This window comes from Mercenaria mercenaria, chromosome 6 (genome assembly GCF_021730395.1).
Source record: "Mercenaria mercenaria strain notata chromosome 6, MADL_Memer_1, whole genome shotgun sequence".
Lineage (NCBI taxonomy): Eukaryota > Metazoa > Mollusca > Bivalvia > Venerida > Veneridae > Mercenaria > Mercenaria mercenaria.
Window position 1 is genome coordinate 47,206,668 of NC_069366.1, and position 12,752 is coordinate 47,219,419.

At 35.2% G+C, this 12,752-nt stretch overlaps 1 protein-coding gene across 1 annotated transcript; it reads left to right on the forward strand.

The window, feature by feature from the left end:
• Window positions 1-420: 420 nt before the first annotated feature.
• LOC123548989 (transmembrane protein 143-like) lies at window positions 421-12,294 on the forward strand. The gene is made up of 5 exons (XM_053545769.1): window positions 421-555; window positions 3,481-3,640; window positions 5,455-5,649; window positions 6,230-6,851; window positions 7,960-12,294. Exons 2-5 carry the CDS (start codon window positions 3,527-3,529, stop codon window positions 8,274-8,276), a joined length of 1,248 nt encoding a protein of 415 aa, XP_053401744.1. The 5' UTR covers window positions 421-555; window positions 3,481-3,526; the 3' UTR covers window positions 8,277-12,294.
• Window positions 12,295-12,752: the final 458 nt, after the last annotated feature.

Genomic DNA, 12,752 nt, shown 5'->3' on the forward strand with positions numbered 1-12,752 from the left:
GCTAAGTCAATTTTCTTTTTGGATGCCCTCAAGCTGATTCAGGGAGAAGTGGAGGGATTTGCATCAGTTTTATTATTCATGCCTTTTAAATGCAAATTAAAAGTGTAAAAACTCTCAGCTGGAAGCAAGCTTTTAAAATGGAAGAAATGGTGTGATTCTAAAAATGGCTGTAGTTTTCTTGTTTCTGGATAAAAACCACTAATGTGACCATTCATTTTCTTAGTTACATCATTACCCTTGCACTGACTATTGTTTCAGTCCTAAATTCTGAAATTTAATAGTGATTAGTTTTCCCATAAATAATGTGATTTTTTTGTTGTTTAATTATTAACCTGATAATATTCATATGATAGGATGTAAAAGCAGTTTCTTTGTGTTTGAGGGAATCTGATTACTTAGCAATTGTGTATTTGTAATTTTAGATCAACTAATGCTGTAATGAACACTGACACCACAGTTAGAGAAGACACAAGCGGCTTTGTCGTCAATTGTTCCAGCAGCCTTACAGAAGAAAAATGGGCAAGCACTGCTACCACAAGATGAGGATGACTACAGGTGTGCCATTTCTATACGTCTGTCCATCTATACATGATGACTAAGCACTTTTATGGAGAAGTTTATGTTGGTCAGTTGGTCAAAGGCCAAGGTCACAATGATGTAAAAGCTTAAAATGATTTATTATGAAAGTACACTTGTTCTTGCATTGCCAACATATGACCATACAGTGTCAGGAATGTAGAGAATTTACCAGTGTCCTACAGACATACATATAGGACATGCATCATTCTTGCTTGTTTTAGGTTATGAGAGCACAAAGTGCTTGAGGTGGGTCTGTCTGTTTGTCCATCTATCTGACTGTCATCCATCCATCAGTACTTTCTTCAAATGACATATCCTGTGAAATCCGTTAGTAGAAAATGGGTGAAATGTGGCCTGAGTCGCCTGAATATTGCTTGGGTGTTTCTCGTCCAAAATGGTTCTGCTTGGTTGCATATAGGGGCCGCCAAAGCTAAGAAATGGAAATATATTTTGACGACATCTCCTCCTCAACCATTGGTCCAATTTTGAAAAATAAAATTGTAGAAATGTTCCTTAATTGACCCTCAACCAAGATTATTCTAAATATTCTGACATGAAAAAAATCTAGGGCACCAGAGAGCACAGTCACATTTCTCCATATGTATATAAATAACGCAAATTTTAGAAATTTTCTAGTCAGTGACTGCTGGCCTGATTTTAAAATAATTTCACACAGATGAACATTGGGTGGCTGTTTGAATTATTCAATAAATAAAAAAATAGGTTAGGCTGATATAAGGTTTGATCTTTATGAAAGTTGTGAATTTATTAGAAGTATATTTTTCTATTAAAAGGACCAAAAATGCCAAATTAGCAAAAAATTCCTCACAGATATTTCGTATGCCTTATTTATGTTTGAGTCAAGTTTTCACAACACTCATTGTGAGGCTACTACTTAGTACAGGAAAGAGATAATGAAGGGAAATCTTATTTCCGCCAGCATTAAAAAAACCAACGGGTGTGAGCATAGTGACTGATAACAGGTGATTTCACTCCATAGCATCTATCTAAGTTATTAGATTTCCAACTTTCTCAATGCCAGCCTCTGAATAACACTGCACAGATATTGTACATGTTGTAAACTTGACATGATTGGATTTTGAATGTCATAGATGTGTCTAGTTTTAGAAATAGGTTAAATGGACTAACTGACACATTTAGGCGGGAAAAAAAATCTCAAAAATCCATAAAAAGTGATTACTCTAAGAATGACTAGTGGTACAAACTTATTGACATTAGGTTTTTGCAAGATATTCTTATAAATGACCAAAAATATTGGGCAAAAGATAGGAAGCCGTTGCAACGATTTTGAAATAATGCAGAAAATTTACATTCTTCTTGCATTTTTATCAATATCTAACTTTTATTTTCACCTACTTTATCATTTTTCAGTGTCATATTTACATTCTATGCCAGACTTAGTGGAAATGAACATGTTGACAAATTTCACCCGAACTGTGGGCACTAAGATATTTTATGAACATTTTGACAAGGCGAATTTGAAAAGTTTCATTTTCTGATGGAAATTGAGCCGGCCTGCTTTGCTCAGTAGGGAAAACCCTGATGTATGGATTGTTGTAAGTTTGATCCCCAGACAAGGCCTATTTTGGTAGCAGTTTGACTTTTTGTATGTAATACCTTTTGTCCTTAATCTGTTATTCATATGAGGAAGTTGACAGTTACTTTTAGAGGGCATTAAAGTACTTGAATGTACAGAATCCAGAACTACTGTTTAGGTTAGCTGCCAATCATTATATAACAGAAATACTATTGAAAAACTCTAAAACAAATTTTGATATGCAACGAATTACGTGGTTACTGAAACAACCTTTAAAACACAATCCAAGCTGACAATATGTTGAAATGTTAACTTTATGAATATTATAAATGAATGACATCTATAAATCAGTTTTTGCTGTCAAATATCAGTTACCTCGGGAACATACAAATCAATTCCAGAAAATGAAGATGATTTCACTTCGTCAGACTGTTTTCGTAAATGGTTCTATTCAGTTAATAACAAGTATCGATTTGCTTGTTACTCATCATATTTTCATTTAAAAATGTCTTTATAGTCTAATGATTTACGAAAACAGTCTGACAGAAATGAAATCATGGTTTATCAAAAATGGACGTCCGTGGTCATGTTTTAAGGTTTTTAGAGAAAAAAGTATCAGAATTATCAAAAATGTCAAATACGCATTATATGAGGAATATGCTGAATTTTATATTAAACAAAATGTTGAAACGAAACCCAATAACTTCAAAATACGCACATTAAACAAAATGTTGAAACGAAACCCAATAACTTCAAAATAGGCGCATTCCACCTTAAAAGTATATGATATATAATTCGTCCATTGAGAGCCAGACGGGCCCATCAACGTTCTTTATCCATATGCTGATGAAGCCGTCTGGCTTTAATGGACGATATATTTGTTAGAAATGAAATTCAGTATTTTAAATGACAGTAATTTGAAACACAAATTTGTCATGGTTACAATAGGATATATAGAATGCTTTTGAGTGATGCACACCAAGAATGTATGGTAAATGGCCACGGAACAAATGAATGGCTGGAGCAAGGGTGTTCAAACCATCTTCTCATGTGAGGAAGCCATGCAGCTGGTATTCAGCATGCCAGTGGTTCTACCTAGGTGTGCCTGCCTATGATGAAATAATGCACAGAGGGGCACCTTGGATCTTCCTCCCCCATCAGAATCTAGAAAGTCGACATATGACCTATAATTGTGTCAGTGTGATATTAAACCCCACAAAAACAAAAATAAAGTCATCCATGCTGGAGTGGGCTCTGTCTCTCTGTACCTAACTTGTAATTTTATTAGCATCAGTGGCATGATGTATCTGTAGAGACCGAAATAGAACATGTTTTCTTTGCAGGGAAAGATTTATTCCTATAACACGTAGGTCAATAATTCGCCATCTCATGCAGAAGAAAGATTTTCTCACACGAGAAGAGCTGAAAGTGTATGAAGATTTTGCACTTGCCTTAGATACAGCAATTGTCAATAAATACCATGGTGTTCTTCAAGAGCGTAAGGTACTTTATCCTTGTTTTAGACTGGTTGGAGAGAAATATGGATACTGAAAAATGTAGTTGATTGTCATGTTTTTAGCTCACCTGAGCACGAAGTGCTCAAAGGTGAGCTTTTGTGACTGCCCTGTGTCCGTCGCCGTCAGTCGTCATTTCCTTCGTCCGTCCGTCAGTCGTCATCAACAATTTGACTGTTAACACTCTAGAGGTCACAATTTTGGCCCAATCTTAATGAAACTTGGTCAGAATGTTACCCTCAATAAAATCTTGGACGACTTGATATTGGGTCATCTGGGGTCAAAAACTAGGTCACCAGGTCAAATGAAAGGAAAAGCTTGTTAACAGTCTAGAGGTCACAATTTTGGCCCAATCTAAAAGAAACTTGGTCAGAATGTTATTCACAATTAAGTCTTGGACGAGTTCGATTTTTGGTCATCTGGAATAAAAAACTAGGTCACCAGGTCAGATCAAATGAAAAGCTTGTTAACACTCTAGAGGGCACAATTTTGGCCCAATCTTACTGAAATTTGGTCAGAATGTTACCCTCAATAAAATCTTGGACGAGTTTGATATTGGGTCATCTGGGGTCAAAGACTAGGTCACCAGGTCAAATCAAAGGAAAAGCCTCTTAACACTGTAGAGGCCACATTTATGACTGTATCTTCATGAATCTTGGTCAGAATGTTTATCTTGATGGTCTCAAGATCCAGTTTGAATCTGTGTCATGTAAGATCAAAAACTAGGTCACTGGGTCAAATCAAAGGATAAGCTAGTTAAAACTGTAGGGGCCCGTTTATGACCATATCTTAATGAAACTTGGTCAGAATGTTAATCTTGATGATCTTTAGGTCAAGTTTAAATCTGGGTCAGGGGAGGTCAAAAACTAGGTTACTAGGTCAAATCAAAGGAAAAGCTTGTTAACACTCTAGAGGCCACATTTATAACTTTATCTTCATGAAACTCAGTCAGAATGTTAATCTTGATGATCTTTAGGTCAAGTTCGAATCTGGGTCATGTGGGGTCAAAAACTAGGTCACCAGGTCAAATCAGAGGAAAAGCTAGTTATCACTTTAGAGACGACATTTATGACCATATCTTAATAAAACTTGGTCAGAATGTTAATTTTGATGATCTTTAGGTCAGTAGGTCAGGTGAGCGATACAGGGCCTTCATGGCCCTCTTATTTACTTGTTTTTTGTAAAAAAAAAATGAATTGTTATGAACTTTGTCTTTGTTCTTTGTAACTCTTTCTGATTATTTACATTCCCGTAACTATGTGACTTTCAAAATTTGAAATATAACTACTTGTGAAAGATCTTTTAAGATGTTTTCTTGCAGCATTTACTTTTAGTATTTATGAATATTTAGCAACCATACTTTGATAATGTCTGTTGGTTTGTTGGCCTGATCTGTAGTTGGAGAAAGCTTTTGCCTACATTGGTCAAACTTTATAAGATGACTGCCTGTAGTCAGTAGATGACCCCAGTTTTGGATGTCAGTCAAATGGTCAAAGGTCAAAGGCACAGTGACTTCTGTACAAAAAATATTTTAGGATATGGTTTGAAAATGCTAAGGCCTATAGACATACGTTTTAGCATAGGTTGTCTATGGCCAGTAGATGTCCAGTTTTGTATTTTCGGGTCATTGGGTTAAAGGTCAAGGTCACAGCTTATAAGAGACTGAAAATTACTAAACAGCATAACGTCTGAAAGGCCATCTTTGGGGGATGTGTGTTTTACAAAACAATGCCACTATATATCTTCAAAATATGAAATTGTATTATATGAAAAATAGTTACTTGTTTTCTTTAACTATCATAGAATCTTTTTGACCCTATCAACCCAGACAAAGACACAATAGAAACCCGAAAATGGAACCCAAGGGAACGTCAGGACAATGAATTCTGGTTGCTACAGCGACTGGAAGATATTATGGAGAAGGCCAATTTTCATGAACTTCCAGAGGATGTAGTCAACAAAGCATTAGAGGAACATGAGGTTTCGGATGGTGTCAGGGTACGTATTATTGTTTACTTTCAGTTTTCAGAATAGAATTAAAATCTCCCTCAAGTACCTTGTATTGTTAATCAGTTTGATATCTCAGCTAAAAAGAGAAAAGGTTTAGTGAATAAAGACAGCTTTACACATTTTACCTATGAACTTGATAAAATAGAAAGTTGTGATTTCAGTGTGTGATGTTGGAATTTCAGCATGTGTATACATACCAGGAGGATTTCATTTTTTCAGTTTTGCATACGATATGTCAGAATTAAGAGCAAAATTATTTTTCATACATTTTAGCTTTAACGTATTCAAAATATACTTGTTGTCTCTAAATCTTAAGTCTTAAACCTAAATCTTAAGTCTTAAACCTGTAGTTTTATGTTAGAGAGCAACTTGATTAAATTTATATGACAAGTCTTAGCACACCCTTATTATTATGTGTAGAGATTTATTACATGTACAGTACATGTAACATAAGCAATTCTGTGAAGAGAAAAAAGTCGAGTGAAAGTAAATGTTTTTAGAATTTAGAAATTAAACAAATGTGAATTCTTCTATTTATGCTTGAAACTAATGAAGAAGACTTTTTCAGGTATCAGTTGACAAGAACAAGTACGATGTATTGAAATTTTGGGCTTTAGGACGTGAGAAGATTACAGTAAGCGTACCTTGGTATAAAGCCTTGTTCATGAAGAAAGAAAACATGCCGAAACCCAAGTTGTACTACAAACGTGTTGTGATTGCATTAAGATTTAAACGAGACCAAAAACTCATGCTTAAGTCTTTCAAGGAAATTCCTGTGAATGCTCTGGAAATGATGCTTCCAGATGGGAAAATCAAAATCAGTAAAATGGACAAAGGTATAATTGCAACTTCCGTTAGTATTGCCGTGATGGGCATTGTAGCGAAGATAGTAACACTCTTAGCATCCATGAATGTTGATTGGATGCTTATCCTGAGTGGTGTAACTGGACTGGCGGCTGTGCAGAGCTGGACAATATACAAAAACAAAAGGAATAGATATCTGGCAGATTTATCAAGGCTTTTGTACTTCAAGAATGTGGCCAGTAATCGTGGTTTGTTGGCACTGCTTGTGGATAGGGCAGAAGATGAGTCCTTCAAGGAGGCTTTATTGGTGTGCACATTTCTACTTGCTAACAGACCGAGTACAATGTATGACAAGAGAAGTATTGAAATGTCACCTGCTGAGTTAGGTACGTATTCTTCTGTAGTATTTGAAAGAAACTTATTAAGTAAAACCCTGTTGTCCTGGTCTTTGAATTGATTTTAAAGAAAATGACCACTTAACATTAGAATTACACAGTGCACAGAGATTTGAATGGATAATTACTCAGAAATGTCAAGCACAGTTGATAAAGTGGTTTAATTTGAGTGAAAGTACTGCATTTTAATTACAATGTAAATTGTAATCTCTCATCTTAAATTAATAGAAAGAACACTGGTTTTATCAGAATTGTTATTCATAATGAGAAACTTTATTATGAAGATAGAAGCATTTTATTTATATAATTTGCAGCAAGGTATTAATGCGTGAAACATTTTGAAAGATTTGCGTAAAACTAGCACCAGTTTACTACATCTAGACATGAGCAAAATGCTTGCTTTTCCTGTATCAAAGTTGCATAGGGATTATTTAATTACCTTTAGTAATTTCTCTTGTTTTATAAAGGATATTTCGTTTAATAGTGTCTCTTCATATTGGATTTATTATTAACAAGTTGAATAAAATAATAAAATGCGAGGCTCTGCTGAGCATTTTATCAATTTTATTCAACGAGTTTAATAAATTCAGTGTGGATGTAATATTCTTTTTATCACATGTAAGCTTTCCTGTGTAGACATCAAGATTTCTTCTTTTTTTATGCCCCCGAAGGGAGGCATATTAGTTTTCAACTGTCCGTCCGTTCGTTCATCCCAGCCTTAACTTTTTGCCTGAAGGCACTTTACTTGTGAACCACTGCACCCAGGACCTTAAAACTTCACATGCTCATTTTTTTTATTTATTATTGCTGATAGTATTTATTGAGTACACGACCCCTACTGACTTTGGGGTCACCAGGTCAAAGGTCAAGGTCACCAGATCAAAGGTCAAGGTGCTGCGGGGGCATTTGTCACCATTAATGACAGCTCTTGTTGGTTTACCTGTTATAAACCTTAAAATAACGTCAAAGCTTTTTTACACTCACAAATTATCAAATTTATATAATGGCTTTATTTCACTCTTGCGACGTCAAAGTTGTGATAAAAAATGTTTCAAGTTTGTATTTATATTCACTGTTTGATAAAAAGATTTTATTTAAGGTGGGCTTACCGCTGTTCAATTGGAAGGAAGGATAGAGAAGTGGGTTTATCAAGTGACAGGCACAGAGGTGGAAGTAGAGTCACTGGAAGCTATAAATCTACTCAAGAAGTTCGGAATTCTGTGTGAAATTGACAGTAAGTTGCACGTGCTACCACTGATGGCAGCATTGCACAATCTTCCTCAGCAACCGCAGTCAGTGGTTGCTAGGACAACAGAATCGGACATATTTGAGGGTTACGATAGAGACGTTTTCATGGAAACTGAAGAGCAGTATCAAGAGGAAGAAAAGGTTCAAAAGAGAATAGGATGGTTTTGAAAGTTGTGAAAGATAATTAGTAGAAAATAAAGATAAATTTTACACCAAATCAGGTCTAATAGAATATGCATCATGTCGTTTGGTATACATGCTGCTGGCAAAAAATAGTGTGTGATACAAATGGACAGAAACAGGTGTGTAGAGGACATGCCTGAAACTAGTTTGAATGTAAGAGCAGCCATTATGCAGTGTACACTTTGAAAATGTTTATAAATTGCCTATTTTACAGAAAATGCTTCCATTTCAAATACATATTACACCACAAAATAAATTGTTTTACAGATGTATTAAGTAGATTTTAATTGCAGATGTAAATGTTTGAACTTTCTGTGGATATAAGATGTCCTCAGTTTTATGTAAGTCTTAAAATGCTAAATTACTTTCCCAATCATTGCCCTGTCTTTTAGATTTTTCTTGTGGTACATATTTTTTAAATGTTTATATAACATTTCATTTTAGTTACCTTTAAGTGTATTTGCAGTAAATTTGATGTATTGCGTTTAATCTTTAACTGTTAGATTGATGTCTTGCAAACTGATATTTAGGAGTTACTAACTACAGTTGAATGTGCCCACACAGTTGAAACAGATGTCTAAAATTCTAAAAATACAAGACTTCCAGTTCAGCTTCAACTCTTAGAAAGAGCTATAATAATAAAAAATAAATGTGTCTGACAGCACAGTTAAGAAAGTAAGACGACTGGCATGTGGTCGAGATATAATTGTTTGCAATATTTATTCTCCATTAAAGGCACATGCCTCTAGATTTATGTCACTATTTTTGAAATTTAAATTGGTGATTTCAATATTTAGTAATTGTAAATAAAGCAAAATTAAAGTGGTTCTGTGTATTCTAGTTTGTATCGGTGTGCAGTCCATAATATATGCAGGAAAGTTCTGAAAAGTATAGGATACACTATATAACACTGTGATGTAAACACAAGGAATTTAATGGTTCGTTATATCATACTTCTGAAATGTTTGCTACTTTAATTGTGTTGATTTATGATATTACATAGAGGACATTACATGAGTGTCTTTTCATATTGAACTTATTAAATACTAGTAAGTTGAATAAAAAATGTGAGGCTCTGTCGAGCATTTTATCAATTTTATTCAAAGTCAATGTTGATAGTCACAAATGTAATATTATTTTTAGCTCGACTATTCGAAGAATAAGTAGAGCTATCCTACTCACCACGGCGTCGGCGTCACACCCTGGTTAAGTTTTTCGTACCAGTCCACTTTTTGACAAAGTCTTTTGAGATAAAGCTTTGAAACTTTCAACACTTGTTAATCATCACCATGTCCAGTTGTAGGCAACAGTACATAACTATGTCAAGCATTTTGACTGAATTATGGCCCCTTTTGACTTAGAAATCTTGGTTAAGTTTTTTCGTACCAGTTCATATTTTGACAAAGTCTTTTGAGATAAAGCTTTGAAACTTTCAACACTTGTTTACCATCATCATGTCCAGTTATAGGCAAGAGTACATAACTCCATCTAGGATTTTGGCCGAATTATGGCCCCTTTTTGACTTAGACATCTTGGTTAAGTTTTTCGTACCAGTCCACTTTTTGACAAAACTTTTGAGATAAAGCTTTGAAACTTTCAACACTTGTTAACCATTACCATATTCAGTTATAGGCAATAGTACATAACTCCATCAAGGATTTTGGCTGAATTATGGCCCCTTTTGACTTAGAAATCTTGGTTAAGTTTTTTGTACCAGTTCATATTTTGTGTAAAGTGTTTGACATATGGCTTTGAAACTTTTATAACTTGTTCATTATAATAGTCTCTATCAGTAGACAAGAGTACATAACTCTGTCATCTATTTTGGCTGAATTATGGCCCTTTTTGGATTTGGAAATTGGTTCTGTTTTCGTACATGTCCACGTTTTGTCAAAATTATTTGACATATGGCTTTTTAACTTTAAACACTTGTTTTTCATCATGATTTCCATTTGTAGGCAAGAGTACATAACTCTGACAACTATTTTGGCTGAATTATGGCCGTTTTTGAACTTTGAAATTTGTTCAGGTTTTCTTACAAGTCAGCGTTTTGTCAAAACTATTTGAGCTGTGGCTTTGAAACTTTCAACACTAGTTTATCAACATGATTTCCATCTCTAGGCGAGAGTGCATAACTCTGTCAACTATTTTGACTGCATTATGGCCCTTTTTGGACTTGGAAATTTGTTAAAGTTTTCATACAAATCCATATTTTGCCAACATATAACATAACATATTTGCCATCATGGTCACACATTGCCATTTAGTGCAAGACTAATCAAAATTCACAAGTACAGGAACATTTTTGTGTTTAATCCATTTTTTCTTTTTTTCTGAAAATCTATGGTAATATTTTGACCCCATTTTTATGCCCCCGAAGGGAGGCATATAGTTTTTGAACCGTCTGTCTGTCTGTCGGTCTGTCAGTCTGTCGGTCTGTCCGCAATTTTCGTGTCCGGTCCATATCTTTGTCATCGATGGATGGATTTTCAAATAACTTGGCATGAATGTGTACCACAGTAAGACGACGTGCAGTGCGCAAGACCCAGGTCCGTAGCTCAAAGGTCAAGGTCACACTTAGACGTTAAAGGATAGTGCATTGATGGGCGTGTCCGGTCCATATCTTTGTCATCGATGGATGGATTTTCAAATAACTTGGCATGAATGTGTACCACAGTAAGACGACGTGCAGTGCGCAAGACCCAGGTCCGTAGCTCAAAGGTCAAGGTCACACTTAGACGTTAAAGGATAGTGCATTGATGGGCGTGTCCGGTCCATATCTTTGTCATCGATGGATGGATTTTCAAATAACTTGGCATGAATGTGTACCACAGAAAGACGACGTGCAGTGCGCAAGACCCCGGACCGTAGTTCAAAGGTCAAGGTCACACTTAGATGTTAAAGGATAGTGCATTGATGGGCGTGTCCGGTCCATATCTTTGTCATCGATGGATGGATTTTCAAATAACTTGGCATGAATGTGTACCACAGTAAGACGACGTGTAACGCGCAAGACCCAGGTCCGTAGCTCAAAGGTCAAGGTCACACTTAGACGTTAAAGATCATTTTTCATGATAGTGCATTGATGGGCATGTCCGGTCCATATCTTTGTCATTCATGCATGGATTTTAAAATAACTATGCATGAATGTGTGACACAGTAAGACGATGTGTCGCGCGCAAGACCCAGCTCCATAGGTCAAAGGTCCTAAACTCTAACATCGGCCATTACTATTCATTCAAAGTGCCATCGGGGGCATGTGTCATCCTACGGAGACAGCTCTTGTTCAATCAATTTTTCGAATAGTCGAGCGCGCTGTCATCAGACAGCTCTTGTTATCACATGTTACCTTTTCCTGATGAAAAAAAAATCTACTTTCTTTTTTCTTAAACAAGTCAATTTGACCAACGTATCATATACTATAAACGATGTCAACGTCAAAGCTTTATTACACTAGTGTATTATCAATTTTATTTAATGGCTTTATTATACTTCCGCAATGTCAAACATTTGATAAATATATTTAATAGACACTGCTGATGAAATTTAAGCCACATACCTCCAGCTACCCGGAACAGTGTTCTAAGAAACAGAGTAATCTTGTAATTGTTGTCAAATGAATAAAAATAGTACATTGTTCTGCTCTGGTACCCTGCACTATTATGGGGATGATGCATAGTTGATAAGATCCAAGGTCATTAATATTTACCTTGTGTCTTGTGTTTGCCCCAGCTTTTATTTGGAACAGTCGGCACATAATCTAAACATGCTTGAACACTACCCTTTCATAGACTTAGAGTGTGTGCAGAATGTTCTGAGCAGTCAAAGGATACAACTTTTCAGATTGGTACTTTTCTAGAGGCATAGACCTTGAACAGAGAACTATGAGTATGTGTCTTTATTATCAAAGGACATTTTGTTCTTAATATTTATGTTTTGAAAGTGCTAAAATTTGACTTGTATTCTAAATTGTTATTTATATTAATAAAATACATGAACTATTTGTTTTTGCTTTCATTTTGTTTTAATCTAGCTGCATATAATGGGAATTTATTACATGTCGATTTGCTGTGGTTTATTGAAATATAAAGGTAGATGATGTACAAGTTATATGAAAATTACACTGTTTACCATACTGTATATAATTTTCACAGAGTACGAAACTACACCTAGTATGGAAGAAGAAGAATAATAAATAATTGGAAGATCTTACCAAAAATGTACACCAGTGGTGTCATATATGTACAGTACAGTGCATCATCGAGGGCAAAATGTATGCTCTATGCACAAAAATGTCAAAGAAATCTATGGATCTCAAAGACCTATTTAAAGTTTTTCAGTATAAACATTTTGATGTGATGACATTGTGAGTGACATTGTGCAGGTAGAAATTGGTCAAATCCATTGATGTGTAAAAAGTACTTTTTCATCTTATTTTAAATGTTGCACACTTGAAAATAT

What these genes read in the sequence shown, in the direction of transcription:
- LOC123548989 (XM_053545769.1), top strand. Translation starts at nt 3,527, where the DNA reads ATGCAGAAGAAAGATTTTCTCACACGAGAAGAGCTGAAAGTGTATGAA. An exon ending in AGGTTTCGGATGGTGTCAGG is followed by an intron (nt 5,650 to 6,229) that starts GTACGTATTATT and finishes AGACTTTTTCAG; the next exon opens with GTATCAGTTGACAAGAACAA. An exon ending in AATGTCACCTGCTGAGTTAG is followed by an intron (nt 6,852 to 7,959) that starts GTACGTATTCTT and finishes ATTTTATTTAAG; the next exon opens with GTGGGCTTACCGCTGTTCAA.